Source organism: Colossoma macropomum, unplaced genomic scaffold (genome assembly GCF_904425465.1).
Source record: "Colossoma macropomum unplaced genomic scaffold, Colossoma_macropomum, whole genome shotgun sequence".
In the NCBI taxonomy this organism is placed as follows: Eukaryota; Metazoa; Chordata; class Actinopteri; order Characiformes; family Serrasalmidae; genus Colossoma; species Colossoma macropomum.
The window spans coordinates 23,004,106-23,025,788 of NW_023494791.1; the positions used below are offsets into that span (position 1 = coordinate 23,004,106).

Consider the following 21,683-nt stretch of genomic DNA (forward strand, 5'->3'; position numbering starts at 1 on the left):
TAATTTTCACAGAACGTTGTGTAAAAGAGGATGAAGCTGAAGTTGGAGCTTCGTATTCAAATTTTTCGTTCCACGTTAAATGGTTTAAAATGTATGCAAATGTTTCACTTCTCACCTCAAAAGTCCTGCATGACCTCCTGACCTCGTACACTCCCTCTCGCTCTCTCAGGTCTTCTTGTAATAAATTACTTGCTATCCCACACACCAGACTTTCCATCTTGGGTGGGGGGTCCTTCAGTGCCATGGCCCCCAAACTCTCTTCCTCCATCTCTCCATGACTGCTCTTCTCTGCTTTCAAATCTGATCTAAAGGCTTTTCTTTTTCATGAGAATTTCTCTTCCTCCTTTACTGCCTAGTCATAGTGTCTTTGTGTGTGTGTGTGTGTGTGTGTTCTTTGTTGTAAAGACACCTTGGAATTGTGAAAGACGCTATATAAAAGTAACATATTATTATTATTATTATTATTATTATTATTATTATTACATACAAACATGATTATAACAATATACTAAAAAGTACAGTGTATTTTTTCAGTTCCCAGAAATCATTTAGTCTTCTCTGAAGGATGGTTCCCCACTACCTTACATATTATTAAAATAACATTTTCTAAATTTATGTTTTTGCATTTAACGGTAGCTTCTGTTTAGTTTATTCATTATTTTATCATATCTTTCCTTCTTGTTCACAAACTGATCAATATTGTTGAATACATTAATTAAATTACTGGCAGTGGATTTTAGAGACCATTACATTGTTTTCTGGACAAAAAAACACAACATAGCATTTACGCAAATTGTAGAATTTATGGAATGACCTAGGTACGTTCTATAAAGGTACAATCAATTCTAGATTTGGCAAAATTTATAAATAGCCTACTTAGCACTATGGTGTTTTAAAACAACACTTTTACAAATATCTTTATGCAAAATATCACAAACTAAATTTAATTGTATAATAAAATGTCACAGTCTCTAGAGCATTAGTATTCTAAGCCTACAAAACACTACTGCTAATCGATACAGACGTTTACCATACGGGAAATCAAATGCTACAAATACTATAACTGTAGTGGTTTAAACTAGACTATTTACAGAGTATGAAATCATATACAAAAACAATTTTTTGTCAAGCTACCTGATATCACTTGGTATAATCTATGAATTTCAATTATGTCACTCTGATCTGTAGCTACTACTAAAACTGGGTGCATTTAGGGTGGTTTAATCTCTGTTGTAGTCCTTCATCATCGGCTCTGGTGCTGTCTTGGCTAAAATACAGTGGGGTTGAGGAGTCAACACCATCGACTCCAGCGTCAGGAATTGAAAGTAGGAGATGATTCAGAAAACCCGGAGTCGTGCATCACTACACTGCACTGTAGCACTTTATTCTAACACAAAAACCACATTAAATGTCAGCACTATTGTGAAACACTTTCATTGACGACGGTCTGGTTACTTTATCTGAAGGGGACTCTTATCTAGCAGCTTATAATTGTCTTGTAATTTGCTTGTATTAGCTTGAATTAGCTTGTAATCATCTATCTTTGTAGTAATGGCTGGATAATTATCTGCTTGAGATTTGATCACCACATTTCAAGGCATTTTCAAGGCAATGTTTTATTATGGAATCATTTACAGCTCTGTTCATCATTCTGGACGGTCCCTCTTTTTCCAGTTTCCTACTCATTAGTTAAAATCTGTGAGGTTTTAGAGTAGTACAATCATTTCATACATATATATGCAACATTTTGTGCATGTAGTTTTTGTAGTTTTTATTGAAAATTCTAAACTTTTGAACAATGCCAGTTTACATAAAATCAGATTGTTTTTACAGTCACTGCATAGTTTCAGGCATCTCTAATCATCCACTACTAGTGTCCATTGAGCCATCACCTGTAAAAACTCAGAAATGTTGAAAAACACAACTGTATTTAGAACAAAGGTACCACTGACCACAGATTTTGCTTCATCATGAATATAAGTAATGTAAGAAGGGACATCACTGGTAATATAATGTGGGGGTACAGGACACATAAGCATTGAACTTAGTTTTGTTCTTATTGCAAAATAAGTCTAAGCCAATCACACCTGACTGTTTTCAATAGCAGCCTGTAACTGTGTGCCATGTATAACTACTTATCAAAAAACAGAACATTCCTAAAAACAATTGCTCAATGACACTGAGAGTAATCTTTACACCACTGAACCACTTAACACCACTCAAAATGGCCTTAAGGCATTACAATGCAATTTAGACATAAATAACTATATTAAAATGGCCTGAAATCTGAGTGATCAGGCTGTTAGTAGTGGCTATTCAACAGTTTTCACATTTCAAGTTTTAGTACATATTGTAAGCCACTGACAAAGTGTAAATAGATAATGAACTGTGACATGATAACTACAGTATAACAATGAATAAAAATCAAATGTGTCAGTTTGTAGACACCTGCTCATTCAACGGTTCTTCTTAAATTAAGGGTATTAAACCAGAATTCCACCAATTTTGGCGTAATTCAGTCATTCAGATATAAATTAAGGGTGGAGACCTCCATATTCCTGTATAGTTTAATGATTTTCCTGCTCAAGCACACCTGATTCAACTCATCAGCTAGTTACCAGGTTTGGTTGGTGTACTAGCGCAGAAAAATCACCAAACTGAGCTGGACTCCAGCCCTCAGTTCCCCACCCCGATATAAAATAAAGTCATTCAGAGTGGTTTGATGTGAAATGGGTCCTTGTAGAGAAACTCGACAACTCTGATTTTTTTACAGTGACAATGATAGGAAACAGGGGTCATGATGTCGTGCAAACACATCCATTTTATTTGCTGTCTGAAATGATCAGTGAACCTACACGTCTACTGAGTGTTTATATGTAAGCATCAGGCAGCGTATCTGTAACCATTTCATGTAATAACTTCCTGTGAGGTAGATATGAGGTATTAATTGTTTCAGATGTCTGGCTCAATTCATATGTTTGGCTTAACAATTCTGACTCTGTAAGTTTCTCCAGGAAGGTTCGTTTCACGTCAAGCCATTCTGAATGACTTTACATCTTAATAATTTAATTATGAAGAAATTTAGAAAAATCAATGGTAAAAAAAGTGGAATTCCCCTTTGGTAGGCAATTTGTCCCCCTTTGCTGCATCAAAGGGCCTTTTATTGCTGTTCTATTAACATTTGTGTTTACAAATGAAATGTTACATCATTTTAGACAGTCAAACAATTAATCTCATACTAATTAAATCATAAAACTGCTCCCTTGCAGTTCTTTTGATCACAGCTATGGTTGCTGTAGCCTTGATGTTAGCAACAATTAATATTACAAGCAAATGAAAGCACACTGGCATGAATACATTTTTACTAATATCGACAAGGGTTGACAGTAACAAGCTTGCTTGTTTCAGTTAAGTTTATTTTAGTGAGCCAAGAACAACGATACAACCAGTACGTTAACTAGCAGACTAGCAGCACTGGGCAAGTCAGTTCCCCAAATTTGTTTTGGAAAAGTTTATTAAAATACTATGAATAGTCTAAAAGCAAACATCCCTAACTAGACTACTCTGAGTGCAGTTTACAGGAGTGCACGGAAACACACAGCTGGCCTACATATAGGCTAGATCAGGGGTGCTCAATCCTGGTCCTGGAGATCTACTACACTGGAAAGTTCAGATCCAACACACCTGGCTCTACTATTCAGATGCTTCTCAAGGCCTTCATTACCTGGATGAGGTGTGTTAGATTAGGATTGGAGCTGTACTCTGCAGGGCAGTAGATATCCAGGACCAGGATTGGGCACCCCTGGGCTAGATTAACAGCTGAAGGAGCCATTTAGAAACCAAGTTCTACTGTTTGGTTAAACATGAATTTAGCATTTATAATTAACAGGTGTGAAAACTTGAGGATGGATATCTCAACACATAAAGGTGAGTTCTAGAGGAAAAGGGGCAAATAAACTAGTTGTATGAATGGCATTCAATAATGAGTGATGAGTGGCATCCTTCAGATGGAATAAAGCTAAAGACCTGCTGTGTCATATTTCTCCAGTAACCATGTAACAATGCTGTGAAAATAATATAAATCTGAAGAGAATATAGTATCTCAACACACATATCCATTCAGTTTCTTAAAATGTTGCAGTTTAAGAGATACACTTCATGTCCTTATCTGGACTGAATCTGGACAATTAGTATTAATGTGTCTATAGAGTTTGAAAATAGAATGGAGGATTTCATCCATTCATGAGAAATGTCAGAAACCCTCTATTTTTGGTAAAAGGCCCCAGGTAAGCAGGCATGTGTTTCAGAAAAGCCACATACCTAAAATGCTTACAGTGGGGTCCAAAAGTCTGAGACCACTAGTGAAAATGCATCTGTTTTGCATTCCATTCAAATTCTAACATCTGTCATTACAATTCATATTATCAGCATATTTGCGTGAAAAGTAAAATGTTAACATGAATGTCAGAATATCTTAGTATTTGGTATGTCCTCCTTTTGCTTTAATGACAGTGCACACTCAAGCTGGCATGGACTCCACAAGTTTGTGCAAAAGATTTGTTTATACAAAGGCCTTAACATGTTCAGTGTCACAAATTTGATAAAAGTTGAACAGTGACCTACTTCAAAATTTCCAGGCATAAATAAATAAATAACCCCACAGCTTTGGACCCCACTACTGTATCTGCTACTGAAACACATGGACAGGGCAACTCTTAAAACTTTCACATCCCAAACACAAATTAATACCTGGGGCAAATATACAATATTTCATAACAAGATAGCGTACCAACCAAATACCTCACCTGATTTTTAAACAGTGTCTCAAAGTCACTTAGCTAAAGGTATTAAGCCAACCAGCTACCTAAAGACAATAGATTTTTTACACAAAAAACATTATTTGTGTAACTTTAAGTAATCACACAATTACACAATGCAATTAAATAAAACAGCATTTTATTACTTCAGGCTACACAAAGACAATTTCACTTTTTAAACAATTATGGACAATTTAAATCAACAAATGAGTTTTACTTTGAGACGCTGATTTAAAAGGTGAGTTTGGAATATGATCCATATATGAACCTGTTAAAATACTCAGTATTATTGGTTGCACTGTTAAGTAGTGAAACTCACGCATACGCACAATAAATAACAAGACAGAACACTCTAAAACCTAACCGCACATACATACACCTCAGTAGTTGTAAGCTATTTAATTCTGCATGCGCTATCAAAGCATGAATTCCTCAACCAACCAGTCAAGTTCTGCATTACTTTTTAATGACTTCATATTTTTCTAGTCTATCTAATCTTAAAGTGTGACTTCAAGTCAGAAAAGACACATTTTGATTAAAGGTGCAAGCATGTACACAGAATCAAGGGTGAACATGCCAGATGTGTGACGTGTAAAAATAACACTGTTGCTGGGCATTACATATGCACTCATGAGCAAATCCATGCACTGGCTTTCAAACACATACACAAGCAAATATAGTAGTACATTAGCATACAAAACTCCACAAACCAACAAATTAACAATAACTGTACACCAGCATACCATGAGTGAGACTATGGCGCTAGTGTGAGAAAAGAGGACTATCCCTTAGGTCTCATAAACCTTGGTGTATACAAATAATACACTCAAAAAAATAAAAATGAGATTTTTAAGGTTTTCATTCAGGGCTTAAGGCACACCCCAATGCATAGGTACTTTACAAGCTTTCATTAGAATTTAAACATATAGTCCTGTCATCAGTCACAAGACCTGGACATAAGCAATTTCAGAATATTTTGTCTAAAATACACACCCAGCACCCAATAATATTAATTAAAAAAACATTAATAAATCAAATTACAAACAGCTTCCTTCTCTACAGGCTTGTGCTGCATGAATTCACCAAAGAAAAATAATCATAACCCGAAATCCTCAAAAGAAGCTTATCAAATTCTAGTTAAACAGTTAAAATTAATAAAATATCACCCCCAAATAAAATCAGCATATTGCATATGTATATAAAGGCAACATGCATAATTACACAATCATATCAAGTGAGTTTGCCTGAAAAATATATTTTTGTTGCTTTTTACTCTTAGAGCTCTCAATGCATGTTGGCCTCAGGAGCAAATTGCATTAAGAAAGATCTATGCCCATGCATCAGAGCACAATGAATACTCATTAGTTCAATTAAATTAAACTAAAAAAGTTTTTACTCAACTGTTTTAATATTAGTGGGTACATGTGTGATTTTTGCTGTTTTCACTGATATGTTCCATGTAATCTGGACTGGCTCTGAGCCCTTTCCCAAAGGAGCCTGAGCCAAAACAAAGGCAGTGGCCAGTAGGATCACTTCACCGAGGATGGTTCTACACATTGATGGCATGAGCGTGCTTCTTGCACAAAGGTTTGTCCTTCTTGGAGTAGAAGGGCTGGCCCTCCAAGTTTATATGGCAAACCTGTGAAAAATAAGTCATCCAGTTATTTCTTATGAATTGCACAATGTAAGAAGTAAATAAACAAATATTTGGAGCACTGTTGCTCTTACCGCACAAACAAAGCAAGTGTCATGCCATGTGTGGCCAAGAGCCTCAATAAACTTGTCTCCGGCCTCCACTGGGAAGTCACAGCCATGGCACTTAGTGCTAAACAAAGCAACGTAATCTGAGGGAAAAGAAACAGTGTTATATAGCACAAAATATGATGTAACAGGACAAAAAAACTCTGATCATACATTACACAGAGGATGCTAATCAAGTGGGGCACATAATATGTTGATATTATACATTATATGGTTAAATGGTAATTCCATGGATTAAAAGGTTCTACATAATTAAATCACTAAGATGTAAACAGACATTCATGGTGTTTTGATGTGAAATGCTCTGTTCTAGAGAAACGTAATTGTTCACAGTAGCTGTGATACAACCCAGACGTCTTAGGTGTTTAACGCCTCTAAAAGCTCCCCCACAGAAATTGTTTTTCAAAATGTATTTTTTCACTATTTTACCGTCATCAGCATTACACATTAAAACTCAGAAGACACATCTAGTTTCACTGGTGGTTTTCAATATTAAATTATCCTTAACTGTTAATGTAAGTTCATGTAGCACAATTTTATTCCAAGTAATTCAGGAGCATTTCTTTTAATCCATTCATCAAATGATCAAGTAATGTTCACACAATGTAAAGTGATGCCGCTGTGCTCACATTATGTAGTTAAGTAGGCACCTGAGGTCTTTAGCTATTAGCACATTTAACATTCAGTGCTCCATTACCTTTTTCACAGTAAGGCTCTCCATCTTCCATATGGAAGAGGCTGTTTCCAAAGGGTTTCCCACATGCAGCACACACAAAGCAAGTGGTGTGCCAGGTCTGTCGCAGAGCATGCATCACTTCCTGTATTAGAATACAATGGACATTGTTATCACATCTAGAAAAGCATGTACGGACATGTATTTGTCTCTTTTTTTTTTGTGTGTAAGTGCTAGAACTCACCCCCATGATCTTAGTGCTGCAGCGGGCGCAAGTAGGGGCGAAGAACTCTCCGTAACAGTTCTCACAGTAAACGTTATTCTGCTCCTCCACAAAACTAATGTCAGCCAGAGATGTGTGGCAGTAATGGCAATTAAACTCCTCTGGATGCCATGAGCGGCCCAGTGCCACCAGGAAAGGTCCCCTGTGAGGACAAAAAAACAGCAATTGAATGACTGAAGCTGACTCTAGCACTTATGCTGATCTTCGATTTATTCTGATTATTCTTCTGTTAACTACACACAACTTCAATGCTTATAATGTAACTGTACCTAAAAATGTTTATTTAGATAGATTATAATTACATAGATTATTTTGTGCATTGTGTGGTGTATTTTCATTAGAATTTATATTGACACCTTCACCAGGAGGAGTCCCCTGTATATCTTGTACTTGACTGGAGGAAATCTTTCAATACTGATCACAATTGCACCCAACTCAGTCAAAAATTTGAGTTCAAACCTGAGTGTAATATGTTTTCACACCTGATAATATTGTTGCAGAATGCACACATAGGTGTCCTGTTGCTGGCTGCAAAGCGCTCCGCTCTCTGGGCAACCCCACGTGCCACTGGTGGGAAAGGGGCAGGATTGAAAGGAGAGGGGGCAGGGTTGAAAGCAGGGCTAGGGGCGGCAGGGGGTGCTGGAACAGGGGCCGGGTTGGGGATATAGGCAGGAGCTGGTGGGGCAGCTGTGGGAAGAGGCTGCACTTTGATACTGGTGGTAGTGGTCTTACAGGGGTCAAACTTCTGGGCAAAGGTGTCATCTGTAACCCAAGGGGGTCTGTTGGAGGGTGCAGCGGGGACAGGTGCAGGCTGGGCAGGAGCATGGATAGGAATGTGAACTGGTGCTGGTATTGGGGCTGGTGCTGCCAATGAAAGAAAAAGAAAGGTGAGAATACTTGATGACAAACAGACAAATACATCCTTTTATATTTATCAGACGTTCCAGATCATGACACTTGTGTGTGTGTCTGCGCAGCAGGTACCTGGAGCACCAGGATAGGCCGTAGGCACAATGGTGGTGCTGCTGACCACTTTAGGTGGAGGTGGACCTACAGGAATCTGTATGGAGCTGTGCTGCTTGGGCAGAGGCTGCTGCATGGGCGGGGCTGGCTGCATGTGAGGTGGCTGCATGGGAGGTAGCTGCATGGGAGGTGGCTGCATGTATGCACTGCAGGAAAAATGAGTGACCTTATTTCCACTTGGACTATAAACACACACAACTTAAGCTCTATTCACGCTGAATACGTTTTAATTGGGGAGGTTCTTTAATTTAACAGGTTTTATTATTACATTACATTGATTCAAAAAGGATCACCATTACTGAGGGGGCTCCAACTCACTGAACTATAGGAGGTAATTTACTTCAGAATTACTACTAGTCAGATTTAAAAGAGCACAAACATATAATTGCTTAATTTACAGTATCTCCCCTGGTAAAAACTAATTCAGCTCAAATAGGCTTTTTTTTGTAAAAGTAAAAACTGCATTTATCTTAAGAATTTATTCCCTTTGCACTCTTCAACCATACAAAAAGTTACTACATTTCTATTAGGTGCCATTCTAAAATCTATGGAGGATACCTGAGAATGTCAAGGTGACGTCGACACCTTACCTGGCATTTTCCACTTCATCATAAAAATGTTTTAGCGCAAAAGTTAGTGTTGTTTTTAAACAGCCGAGACCCACAGAGAGATAAAGAGAGACAGCCTGGTATCAAAGAGACAGTGTTAGAAGAGAGAGCCTCCATTGCCACAGTGAGATAGGTAGGTAGCAGAGTTCTTTTACACATACATATTGGTCAGAGAGGGTTAAAAGACATAAGGTTAAAGAAACGTCATCAAAGCATAAGTACTGTCCTTAGAGTCAGTGGGCTGGAAACAGAGAAGGAAGAAGGGCTTTGTTATTCCAGAAAACATGGTTATTCTGACAGTGGGACAGAGGGTGTTGGGGGGCTGGGGAAAAACCTGGGCCACGGCAGTACCTGGAGGTGGAGGTTTGGTACTGTGATCTGTAACCAGACGCAGACTGCATGGTGAAGCTACAATGTGAGACAAGGCAAGAAAGAGAGAGAGTGGGTGAGAAAGACAAGGAGACAGTGTGTGTGTGTGAATCAACATACTAAGAAGAGCCATGTACACCCATAGTTGTTATTGTTATATTAGCTTTAAGCTATTGATTTGGATTTGAACTTGCTATTGTTTTTCAATTTGAAGACAGTATCCCATTAGTTGTTAGTTTGTTGTTTTGTACTGTATAGCACTTCAGATCAGATCATTTTTATAAGTGTAAGTTTTATAAGTGAACACAGCAATAAAAAACCCATCATCTGACTTTTTCATTTCAACACATGCACTTACTGACTCACTCAGTAACCAATCCAACATGTACTGATCTGTCCATCTACACAGGCTTGTCAAGCTATAGACTCTCTCTGAGATACACATGAACACAGGGCTGGATTCTCGCTCTTTTTCTTGAGTTATGACCATAAATACAGTACTACAATTAATGGTGCTCACTGCTAATGTTAGTTCAAGTTATCAGCCTGGTAGCCAAATCAGCATCTCTTCAAAACAAACCTAAAAGCTGGATTTAAAGTTTGAGAATGTGGTTCAGTGATCAGCTAATAAGTTAGTTTGTTAGGAAATACTAAAGTGAGTCACCTTGCTTATCTAGATGATGTTAGCCAACTAGCTAACTAATATCCAGCTTAATAAGTTAATTAAAATAGCTAGCTAAAATATTGTTTGTCTGCAACTGCAATGATCCAACACATCACTACGTTCACTACCTAAGCCATCTAATATTCCATTAAAGATGAATGTATTCTCATTTAAGAATTTTGTACATGACAGCTCTTTCAACAAGTCATCATAATTCGTGCAACATGCTTACATGATTACTAGAGAATGATGCACATTCAAATGTTCAGTGCAAATAAAGGTACATTTTAAATGTATCATTTCAGAAATGCTAAGAGTAATTGCAGAGACAATGGCAGCGAAGCACGAACAACTGAGAGGAAGATGAACAACAATAACAACAACAACACACACACACACACACACACACAATTGCAGAGATAAAATGTCTAATGTTGATGTACTGCAATTAAATACATATTAATAACTAAGCATCTTAGGGCCTGTTGTTTCTTCCTATGGCTTTTTCCCTCCATAAATGATGTAGCACAACCATCCCATAGTACCAAATACTTACGATGATGTAGCGCAATAGAGTTACACTATTAAATTAACCTGTTTAAGCTTATCAATACTTCATAATTCTCAAAATAATATAACAAGGTATGCTATTTTATGTTACACTGAATCAAATGTCTGTACATTTACTCACATTTCAAGCATTTTAAATATTTATGACAAAAGAGCTTGTATCCAAAATAGTCTGGTGAAGTTTCCATTCCAGTTTGGGTTCGTTTGCGGATATAAATATAAAATTAAACATGAACAGAGCTCTCAGGTTCGACCTGCATTTGGTCAACGCAGCAGAAGGTGATTTCCAAATATACTGGGACTGTAATGTCAAAATTGCCTCAAGATAAAGACTTTGTTAAGATATTAAAGTGAACTGTACTGTACAAGAGTTTTGCTATTTTGAAAGTGAAATCTTTGATCCTCAACGTCTCCAAACTGCACTGAATGCAGATGAAACCTCAGACATCTAATCCCAAGGTTTTTAAGGAGTGCTTGGTCAAAATTTGTTTTTAGCAATTTTGAATTGATGTAGCTTTAAATATTTTATGCAAAAATTAACCCCTTAAAATCCAGGATTATTACATACTAAGGCTTATTATTCAGTGCCTACAGGGACTTCAATAAAACTTTTGTAATAAAACTTTGGGCCCGGTGGTGGACCATGGCCGTTTAAGGGCTTAATTCTGTCTGTTGTGGGCATTTTGTAACACAAACCTATGAAATTGTATTCTTATAATATTGTATTAAAAATTAGCTCAGTTATTTTATTCTGTAAAGGCTGATTTATACTTCTGCAAAGATGCATGTGAATGTACCTTTGTTGAGAAACAGAGAAGGGGCTCATGGGTTGCACAAAAATCAAATGAAGCAGTTTAATGACTGGCAGGCATGACAGAATTTATACAACCCATCTTCAAAATATTACAGTGAAGCGAGTATTCTTGGAAAAAAACCTTTTCTTCTCGTTTTCTGTACTTTCTGGTTTGGACCTTGACTGAATGCACATGTTTGCAGATACACAGATGCAGAAATAAAATTCAACCTGAAGCAGTTAAATTCAATATTCACCATGTAATTTGAAGCATCAAACATATAAAAAATATATTTAAAAAACTATGTGGATCACAATTCTGAAATTTTGCATGGTTGATGAATTCGCCAGAATATTTTTAATGATAATTCATGACATGACTTATCAGGTCCCTGAGTAAAGTGGTGTAAAAGACCCAAAGTGTGGGTATATGTTTGTCAAAGTCTCATCATCCAATTTCAGTTTCACTCCAGTCCACATAGCATCAACCTCAACAGGAGTCATAACATCAAAGACAATGAGGATGAAATAGGCAAAGCAAAGAGGTTATGCAGGCGTGCAGCGTCTTTTAATTTTACATAAGTGAAAGTGCACTGTAAAAGCTTGTTGGTTCAGTTTTTCAGTTTGTGGATAACTGTTGTCATGACTCCTTTGAACTCTTACTAAAATGAATTAGCAGCCTGACAGCACTACTAAGAAAAACAGAAAGAACTAATTTGAAGCAATTCATATTGAGCAAACTTAACTAACTAGCTTTTGCAGTGTGGAGATCTGCCGGTTAGTTGGAGAGTGTGTGAGCATGCAGGGTGTAGGGGACGTGCAGAGTGAACGTTGGTGAGCGTGGGATGAAGGAGCTGTGCACTACATTCACTCTCACTGTCACTCCCACTAAAGTGACTGTGAAATACTGTATCTCTCTACATCGATAAGCAGCCCTGTTCCTTTTCATAAAGACGTGACATCATAAAAACTGTCACTGCACTCTTTATTGGTCATAAAAGTGACCTGAAGGTTAAGTGCATTAAAGAGCTCAAGAGTAAGTGTAAAATATATCAAGCTGAATACTCACGAAAATAGAAACAGTGTAGATAACGTGCCGGGGCTTGTTACAAAGAGTAGTATAAAACCTCTTAGTAGAGACAACCAAGTCTGCTAATGTGCCTAGAACCCCAAAGGGGCTACTGACATATTTAAGTGGTTTTATTTCAGTTACATCATTCCAAGCATTATAAATATTAATTTAGTATTGTTATGATAGGACATAACAATTGAATATATGCAGGGAAAAGTGCATAATGCCAACAAGACTTTGATTCGCAGGCAGTTTTAGGTCAGGTTGGAAATCCACAGGAGCTCCTCTCATGGCTTATCAAAGAGCATAACACTAGCTTCTTACAAATTAGGGATGGCAATATTCATTTTTCAACTTTTTTTTAAATATCCTAACAGACTTCTTTACTGTTCTTATGTTTTAATTAAAGAAAAAGTTTATTCACTTAATTTACTCAATTAAAAAATAAATAAATAAAAAAACATTATATTATTTGGCCTCACAAGGGAGTTGGTGGTCAAACATGCTGTGCATAGTCTACCCTACAAAACTTCTCCACTAAAACCAACCATTTCCTTTGCAATGAATGACATTCCAAACTTTGTATGACTTTATGAGCCTGACTTGTAGACAATCTCTTTATCACCATTAAACACACCCAGACAATTAACGGGCAAAGTTGCAGACGCTGCCTAAACAAAAAAATATTCAAGACTGTTGACATTATCATAATAACATCGCCAGATCGCCCAAGCCTAGTACAAATACTGTATATCATCCTACAACTTAAGTTCTCAAGCTCAGGCAGACCATAGCCATTAGGTAGCCATACTGACTAGATACTGACTACACATGGTTCAAGATCATTTGCTTCAACCCTCTGAATTCACACACCACTTTAAAATCTTTATTAGCCCTGTATCCCAGCGTCCTCAACCACTCTGCACATCCCCTCTATTTTGTTTGGTCAGCTATATATATGTACCTCAGCTGCTTTGGTTTTCCTGAGGGTAGGGTAGGCTTGCGTTTGGGCAAAGTTCTGGTACGGAAGAATGGGGTGATTGACAGGGCCTCCAGCGCAGATGTAGGGGGCGGCCCTTTCTTATAAGCATGGTTTCTTAACAAGAACCAGTGAGAAAGTCATCAAGGATTCATTATAGGTGAATCTGAATTAAGTTCAACTCAGGGTCACCTCACTTCTTCATCTGATCAACATCAACACATGCTTCTGAAGAAATGTGTGGGGGGTATCAGTTACTAATATAGTCTTCTGAGCATACATGGAGATACCACTGTGGGAAATTTGGACTGATTTGTGAACTGTATGACATTTGGAATTCTATTCTTATTTGCTATTCCAGGTCAAGCCAAGAGCCCCCTTAATGTTACATGGTAGTCTAAAATGCAGATATAACAATGGCTAGACCTTAATATCAGTCTTATACTTGATCAAGAGATGGAGAACAGTGAACTCACACAAGAAAGTGTGATCATATTAGAGTAAGTAGAATTGTTTCTCAACAACGTGAAAGTAGGAATAGAGATTTGAAGGGGGCAAGGTGTACCTAGACTGAGCAGACAAAGCAGTCGAAATAGTTGAGGCTGCAAGTGACAGGTGTTGGGGTCCTGTAGGGGGAACAGCAGGGACTGCAGGGGCAGGGGGAGATACGGGCTGTGGCTCAGGGGGTGACACTGAGCTGCAGAAGACAGAGTAGAGTTATGAAAGCCAGTGGAATGGAGAATGATGAGGAAGCCACCTGTAGGATCACTAAATGCAATGTTATCACCTCCTATTAGCTTACACCCACAAAACCTAAAATACCCCAGCCTGACCAAAAGCTACAAGGGCAGCATATGGCACTGGTTCTGAAAGATCTGCAACAGGCAAAGAATTTCTCCTCTTAGCTTCAAACAAAACTGAAAAAATTCAGATTGATTTCAATATGATCCCTGTAAAAACACCATATTCTATCCAACACCCAATATCCTATCTGCATGGGTCTGTGGGATATCTGTAGCAGTGAAGGACATCAGTAGCACAGAGTCAGCCGCAGCACTGGGGACTGTTAAAATCAAAGCTGAACATGTTAAAGTTATAAGTCATAGGTTACAGCATTAACTGGACTGGAGGAATAGCTCTTAACTGCAATGGAGACGCTCTCTGTTCTAACAAAGCAATTTGATTCACCAAGTTCTCACATCATCTCCCCATGATCTCTCCCAAAAAATAGAAATACCTCTCTGAGTAAGTGATACAATTAGGAAAACCTACCTTATATGGGGCATTTTGTTATAAATTTTTAATATATTTTTGTATTTTTAATGTAAAATTATTTTGATGCATTATATTCTTCACATATTTAAAAAAAAGGTCATACTTAAGGGATAGGAAAACAAAATCCATACAGTATGATATCACAATATTTTATGTTTAAGCCCAAGAATTATTATTTTAATATTAAATGATTAAAGTATGAATCATTTTAATGTGTGATAGGCTCACTGTTAGGCTAATAGATTACCAAAACACATTTTTTCTTAATCCACAAAATATCACTGTCGCTTTCTGGTGAGATTTCTGTGAGTGGAGACATTGCTAGGGACAGTCAGGTAACACAGTGGATTGCACTCTCACCCCGCATACAGGACAGCAGGGTTTGATAACCCACTGGGGTAAGACCAAGAAACATTGCTTTAATATATCAATAAAACTTCAGTAAGGCAGGACAGCTAACAGTTCATTTACATGCCATTGTAAACTGCTCTGGATAAAAGCATTTGTTAAATATGTAAGTATAAAGCCTGTTTTGAATGTTTGTGTACTTTACAAACAAAAGCATCTGCTACATATGTAAATGAACTTTGAAAGACTGAAGTGAGAAGAACAAATAGTAAACTTCTCAAAAGTAGTTTTCATTTAAAGGAAAATAAGAGGTCAAAAGTAATAAACCGTAATAGTGCAATATTTCACATCGCAGATCTTAAAATATCGTAATAGAATTACATGATGTTTCAAGTATCGGGAAAATATTGTATCGTCACCATCAAACATAATGATATAATTACATCATCAACAATAAAAACATCACGAGTTTAACATTAAATCAAACGTCAAACATTGTGCAGAGACCTATTTTTCACATTACACTCACACATACCTCAGGCCAGTGCAACAAACCACGGAAAGGAGAAGCAATCGTTGCATGTTATACACAGCGAGCAGATTCAGGAGCATGCGGCATTACCTGTTTTGGGTTGGGTCTACAGGGGCAGATTCTGAAGGCTGCTCAGCGTCAAGCTCAGGCGCCTGATTGGCTATCTGCGGCTCATTGGCGAGCTGATTGGGCAAAGCTGCGGTAGCAGGCAGAGCAGCAGACGTGATGCTGGTGGAGACTGGAGCATGCTGGACAGGCGTACTGCATAGGAGGTTGGGGTGGATTGAAAAAATCATACATAGAGCCAGAGTCATATATACAGACAAACAGCAAGCCTGTGTCAGGTTGCTGTCTGCATATAAACACACAACAGGCATGTGTTTACATGCTTTAATTAGAGAGTTAATTTCTGCAGCAGGCAGTCTGCAAGACAGCTGCCTCAATCTCACACAAATTAGAGGCCTCACTATTGCTCAGCATCAGTGCAAGGAAGTCTAACAAAGGGGGAAAGCAGAGAAACAGGAAAGAATGCAAGAGATTTTTCAGCTTTATCTATATAAAGCGGGAGCTCCACATCTAAACATACCACTATTTACCAACAGATTGAACAGAAAAGAAATCAGTAGCCTAATCAGTCAATGCACAGCTTAGAAACAAACTGCTTTCTCATGATCTCATGATGACTGTATACACTTTAAAAAGGTGCCAGAAAGTGTTCTTTGAGCAATGCCATAAAACAACCACTTTATGTTCCCTAAATAATTGTGTTTAAAGAGGAGATTCTTTGAATGTTGAAGTTTAAACAACCTTTACATTATGTGAAAGCCACTTGAGTTCTTCCTAAAACTTTTACATCATATGGAGGCCCTTTTGAAAATGGAAAAGTTGAAAAAGTTGTTCACACTCAGACATTTCATTTATAAAAATAGTTCTCTGAAGAACCATCCACTGAAGTGTCCTTTAGGGAATCATAAGTGGTTCTTCTATAGCACCATGCAAAGAATCTTTGTTGCAGCTTAATTTTAAGAGTGTAGAATGTGAGAATGGGCTGGGGTTGTGGAACTGTATTTGCAGTGCTTCACTGTGAATTATTGGCATCCTCTATTAATATGAAGCTATAAATGCTTAGTATTTAGGGTGGGATGGTGGAGCGGTGGGTAGCGCTGTTGCCTTACAGCAAGAAGGGTCTGGGTTTGATTCTGCAGCTGTGCGACCAGGGTCCTTTCTGTGTGGAGTTTGCATGTGCTCCCTGTGTCTGCGTGGGTTTCCTCCCACAGACATGCAAATAGGCAAATTGGAGATACTAAATTGTGTGTGTGATTGCTGGGATAGGCTCCAGCACCCCCTGTGACCCAGGAGGATAAGTGGCTCAGAAAATTAACAAATTCAGTGTGTATTCTCCCTTGACCAAGACATCAGTCTTCCATTATAATGCTGATGAAAAGCAGGGAATTTTAGGAATTATTTATTTCATGCAGAATATCTCCACATCACTCAGAGTCCTTGCCTCATACTTGTGGTCTTCATCTTGTTTAACAAGTTTTCACTTATTTTAGCATCGCCACTGCACACGTTTGATTCAGTGATCAATGAACCATTTTTGTCGGCTCATGGACAAATGATAAAACCCTTTTCCAAGCTGGTTCATCAAATGTTACCCTGACTGAAGGGTAACTAGACTGCTCTCATGTTATGAGCTTGATCAAGCTGTTAAACAACAATGACACCCACTCAAGGCCTTTTTTTGCTAATTTTAAAGGGTGGCAATAATTCTGGAAGCACTGCAACTATATTTCATTCTAAATCAAGGAGTTATAGCTCACAGGTCCAATGGCAATGTTTGGGCTTAAAATTGAAATATGGACACTACCGTGATATCCATCACACCTGGGCAAGAGGCTACAAAATACATAGAGGCGTTTGAACCACCTCAATACAGCAATACATCTCAACAGTTTGTGGCAAAATGTTACGAATGCTAATATATATCATCCTTAAACTCTCATGAGTGGAGCTGTTTCTATAGCAGATCATTCGGTACCTGAAAGACCAACAGTGGATGCAGGGGAAAAATAAAAGAAAAAACATTCTCTGTGATTATAGTGGGGTTAACAAAATGTAATTTCTCTCTGACTCTAACTGTGCAGACAGATGAACTGCAAACCGCAATCTTGGTGGTTGAAAAACAGTGAAGTGACTTATGCAAACATTTGTTGAGTGAGGAGAATATACTGGTAAGGGAAGTTGCCCAGGCAGAAGAGAGAAGATAAAAGGCAGGCACCTAGCAGCAGCAGGCCTGGTGGTGAACTGATGGCTGACCCCTTCTCATATACACAAACAACCACCTCTCCAAATTCTCAACTTCAGTTCTGCTTTTATTACCTCCTATATCTTCCAAACATCCATTTAAAAAATAAATGGATCCCGAGAGGATCAGACCTAATCAGACTTAGATGTAAAAGTGTTTTAATCAAGAAAAAAGGCTGAGAAGTCTGGAAAAGGTGGTTGCTAGTATTCATGAAGCCTTCATCATTTTCTGTGGTGAACTTGTCAGGTGGCTCAGTGCATTTCTGTTATTTTTTGTACAAGATCCAAGTGTGCTTTACTAAGGCCCCGTTTACACCTGGTTGTTTCTTGGGTCTTGAGTATCAGGATTATATCTGGATAAGGCTTATCCATACAAAAATGGGGGTGTAAATGCACCAAAGATACATTTAAAACAGATTTCAATCCAATTGCTCCTTCTGTTCAGCTCTAGAGTTTCTCTTCTGGCTTTAGCTCAATAGCCGTTAGAGGTATGAGCTAGTACAAGTAAAGCGCCCACTTGGTTTATCTTTATTTTGTCCTCCTTGTTATTCGTTGCTTCACAACAATACATTACATTTAACACACATTACCATGATGACAAACAACAGCATAAAGCCAGAGTAAGGAAATCGATAACACCACTCAAAACTGTGATTTTTGAGGTGACATACACCTTTCCAAAGGAAAGTACAACACAGAACTACACAAGAACTGGTTCTTGTATATGAACTGATTTGCATATTACATCCCCTTTAATGGTCAGGTTTTAATCTGACTAACCACAGATGCATCTGATTACCAATTATAAATGGGTAAAAATCTTCTCAGTTTACAATCCAGATTCAAGTCTCATGAAATGACCAGGTGCAAATGGGGTATAGTGTCTATGCAGGAAGCGTTATCATTAGTAAATGATTAGTATAAGTGTGTACTCATATTGTTTTTGTGTAATGCATAGTGTATTGCACTTTGTATGCAAAGTTTTTGCATAGTATTTAATGTTATATGTAGTTGTACTTAAATCTCCCCTGGGGGTCAAAAGTCTATCGGCAATTATAAATCAATCAATAAAGTATCTGTCTAGTCGAGTGGAGGCAGGAGGAATACACAGAAAGACAGTGTTGTGGAAGTGAAGGGAAATAGAGGTGGGGAAACTTCAAAGGACCCAATAGCAAGAACCACTGATACTATTACATAGGCACTCTAAGCTTTCTCACAACTGCTATACACACACACACACAAAGGTAAAAGTCAATGAAAATGTTAGAAAGCCCACACAGAAGCCAGTACAACACAAATAGTCTGCCTTCACTAATGACCAACTAGCAAAAACCTCTGTCATCCTGCAAAATCAGTAGGGATGCACAGTGAGACTCAGACAAGATAGGAATCAACCAATTTTTGCTCTGAACAAGCAACTGATGATTGGCCAATTTATTATTTGGATTTTGGCCAATCTGTGTTGCAATTTTACAGCGTATATGATGTGAGCCAGGTTAGTGCAGTCACACTGTATTTGAGTGCTGCTGCTACTTCAATACCAAAATGTCATACCTTAACTATGTATGACTCATTGAGCTAAATAGCTAGATGCCTCTTACTTTCTTTATTAGATTTATGTTATTTAAATAGAGACTGTAAAAAAGAAACTGTAAATGTGTAGTCTTAAGCATACATAAGAATCCCAATGCTAAAAAAGAAGGGCTAAGATGTTATTGATAACATCTTTTGTAAAACTCACTATTTAGGGTTCAGGCACTGTAGTGCCACCTGCTGACTCAGAGCGCATGGTGCAGGGACAAACACTAGACAAAGTTCATACTCTATAGACCAGATACTGAGTAAAGCCCATTGTCTATTTATTCCAATCTGATGTCACTAGTGAGTTTGCCTTGTTTATTGTGAGCAGGTAATGCAGTGCACAGCTAGAATGAACAGTCTAAGCACTGCACAGACTCATTTACACTTTGTTCCTCAAATCTGGTCCTGGTGTAGCTTTGCTCTGCAATTTGGTGGTTACTCCTAGGATAAAACACCTGATACATCCCAAAAGAATTGGATGGAGCTCTGTTACTCCAGAAACAGCCCAGGAGGCTTTATACCTGTGTAGCTGATGCTTGGCATTGGACATGGTGACCTTAGGCTCATGAAAGTTCCTTTCTATTGGCAATGATTGTCTATGGAGACACAAGCTATATGTGCACTATTGAACACCTGTTCAGCAATTGGTGCACCTTAAAGTAGTTGAATTCACTAATAAGAAGGGGTGTTCCGATACTTTTACACATATAGTGTATCAGTAAAACCAGAATTTGTCAGGTTTGCTACAAGAACAATCTGACAGCAACAGACACAGAACGACATTTAACAGATGAATAAAAGAACAAAATGCCGTAAAGCACAACTAAATTTGGATTGAGAGCAAAGAGGAGTTAAGCTTTTACATCAGCTGGGTGATGTTATATAGTTTAAGATACCAAACTAACTGCGAAAAAAGGCAAAAGTAACATTGTTTGCAAATGAAACCTTAACTTCAGTTCAGTGTCAGGCTACTGTGGCTTGATGTTATTCGCCACTGTTTTTAACACTTTTTAGTTCTAAATAGAACCCTTTTCCTGCTGGTACAAATATTAAGAAATCAGTTTCACAGAATTACTCGTACCTTAAAGTTTTAACAATGTTTATTTAAGAAAACGGGGACTGTGATTTGTTTTAGGACCTGGTGTGTAGTATATGCTGTTTATTTCAATTCCCATATTAACAGCATTAAAAATCTTAATGCCAATTCTTTGTTGACCTTTAAAAGCTCCTCTTTTCAGGTAATTTGTCATGAATGGCATAAGACGTGCTCTCAAAGATACAAACTAGCCAAGCCCCCTCAGAGAACACATACACACTCACACATACATACTTGCACTACTAAACTTCAGAACCAAATACTAACATGGATACTAGTGTAAATAAATCTGTGTAATTTCAAGCCTAACCTAACCCTAACCATAGCCTTAACATAAACCCATGCCTAACTGTAAACCTAATCTAGTCCTGAACCTAAGCATAACTATAAGTGTAAGGCTATCCATAACACACACTAGAAAGGAAGGATTTACACCAACCAGGAAATCATAAAAATTCACTCTGCAACAAAGAAGAATAGCCAGTCAGACCTACTTAGTGGATAAAAATAGAGAATGTCTATTGGGTAATAACAGCAACTCAACTGGTCTAAGAAACTAAGCACGTTTTGATTGTCTATTCTTATTTACTGCCCTGAACCGAACAGTATAGTAATCTGCAGGAACCGATAAGGGACAGGACCTACGCAGCTATGAAATGGGATGCAATAAAGACATACATATGTTACTGGTGTAGGTCAGCATGTCTCAGTATACTAGTTAGAGAGCAAATGACAACTGTTGCCACACACATAAATGTAAATATGTAATATGGTTGTCAACATTTAGTCAAAATAAAAAAGGAATTGGATGAGTATGAAGACTGGCATACTGCATTGTATGTGTGTGAAGATGACTGGATGAGGAAGAGAAAAAGAGATGAAGGGTGAGAGGAGGGCCAGCCATCAAGAGACACAAACATACTCTACTTAGC

General features: G+C 37.9%; 1 protein-coding gene across 1 annotated transcript in view; it reads right to left on the reverse strand.

The window, feature by feature from the left end:
- Positions 1-5,984: 5,984 nt before the first annotated feature.
- Positions 5,985-21,683, reverse strand: part of ldb3a (LIM domain binding 3a) — a 53,924-nt gene continuing 38,225 nt past the window's right edge. Inside the window, exons 10-17 of the mRNA XM_036573576.1 lie at positions 15,858-16,201; positions 9,517-9,573; positions 8,519-8,703; positions 8,017-8,398; positions 7,496-7,676; positions 7,276-7,396; positions 6,546-6,661; positions 5,985-6,456 (exon numbers count right to left, since the gene is read on the reverse strand). Coding sequence (XP_036429469.1) covers positions 6,367-6,456; positions 6,546-6,661; positions 7,276-7,396; positions 7,496-7,676; positions 8,017-8,398; positions 8,519-8,703; positions 9,517-9,573; positions 15,858-16,201 — 1,476 coding nt within the window. The 3' untranslated portion in view covers positions 5,985-6,366. The remainder of the gene's footprint in view (positions 6,457-6,545; positions 6,662-7,275; positions 7,397-7,495; positions 7,677-8,016; positions 8,399-8,518; positions 8,704-9,516; positions 9,574-15,857; positions 16,202-21,683) is intronic.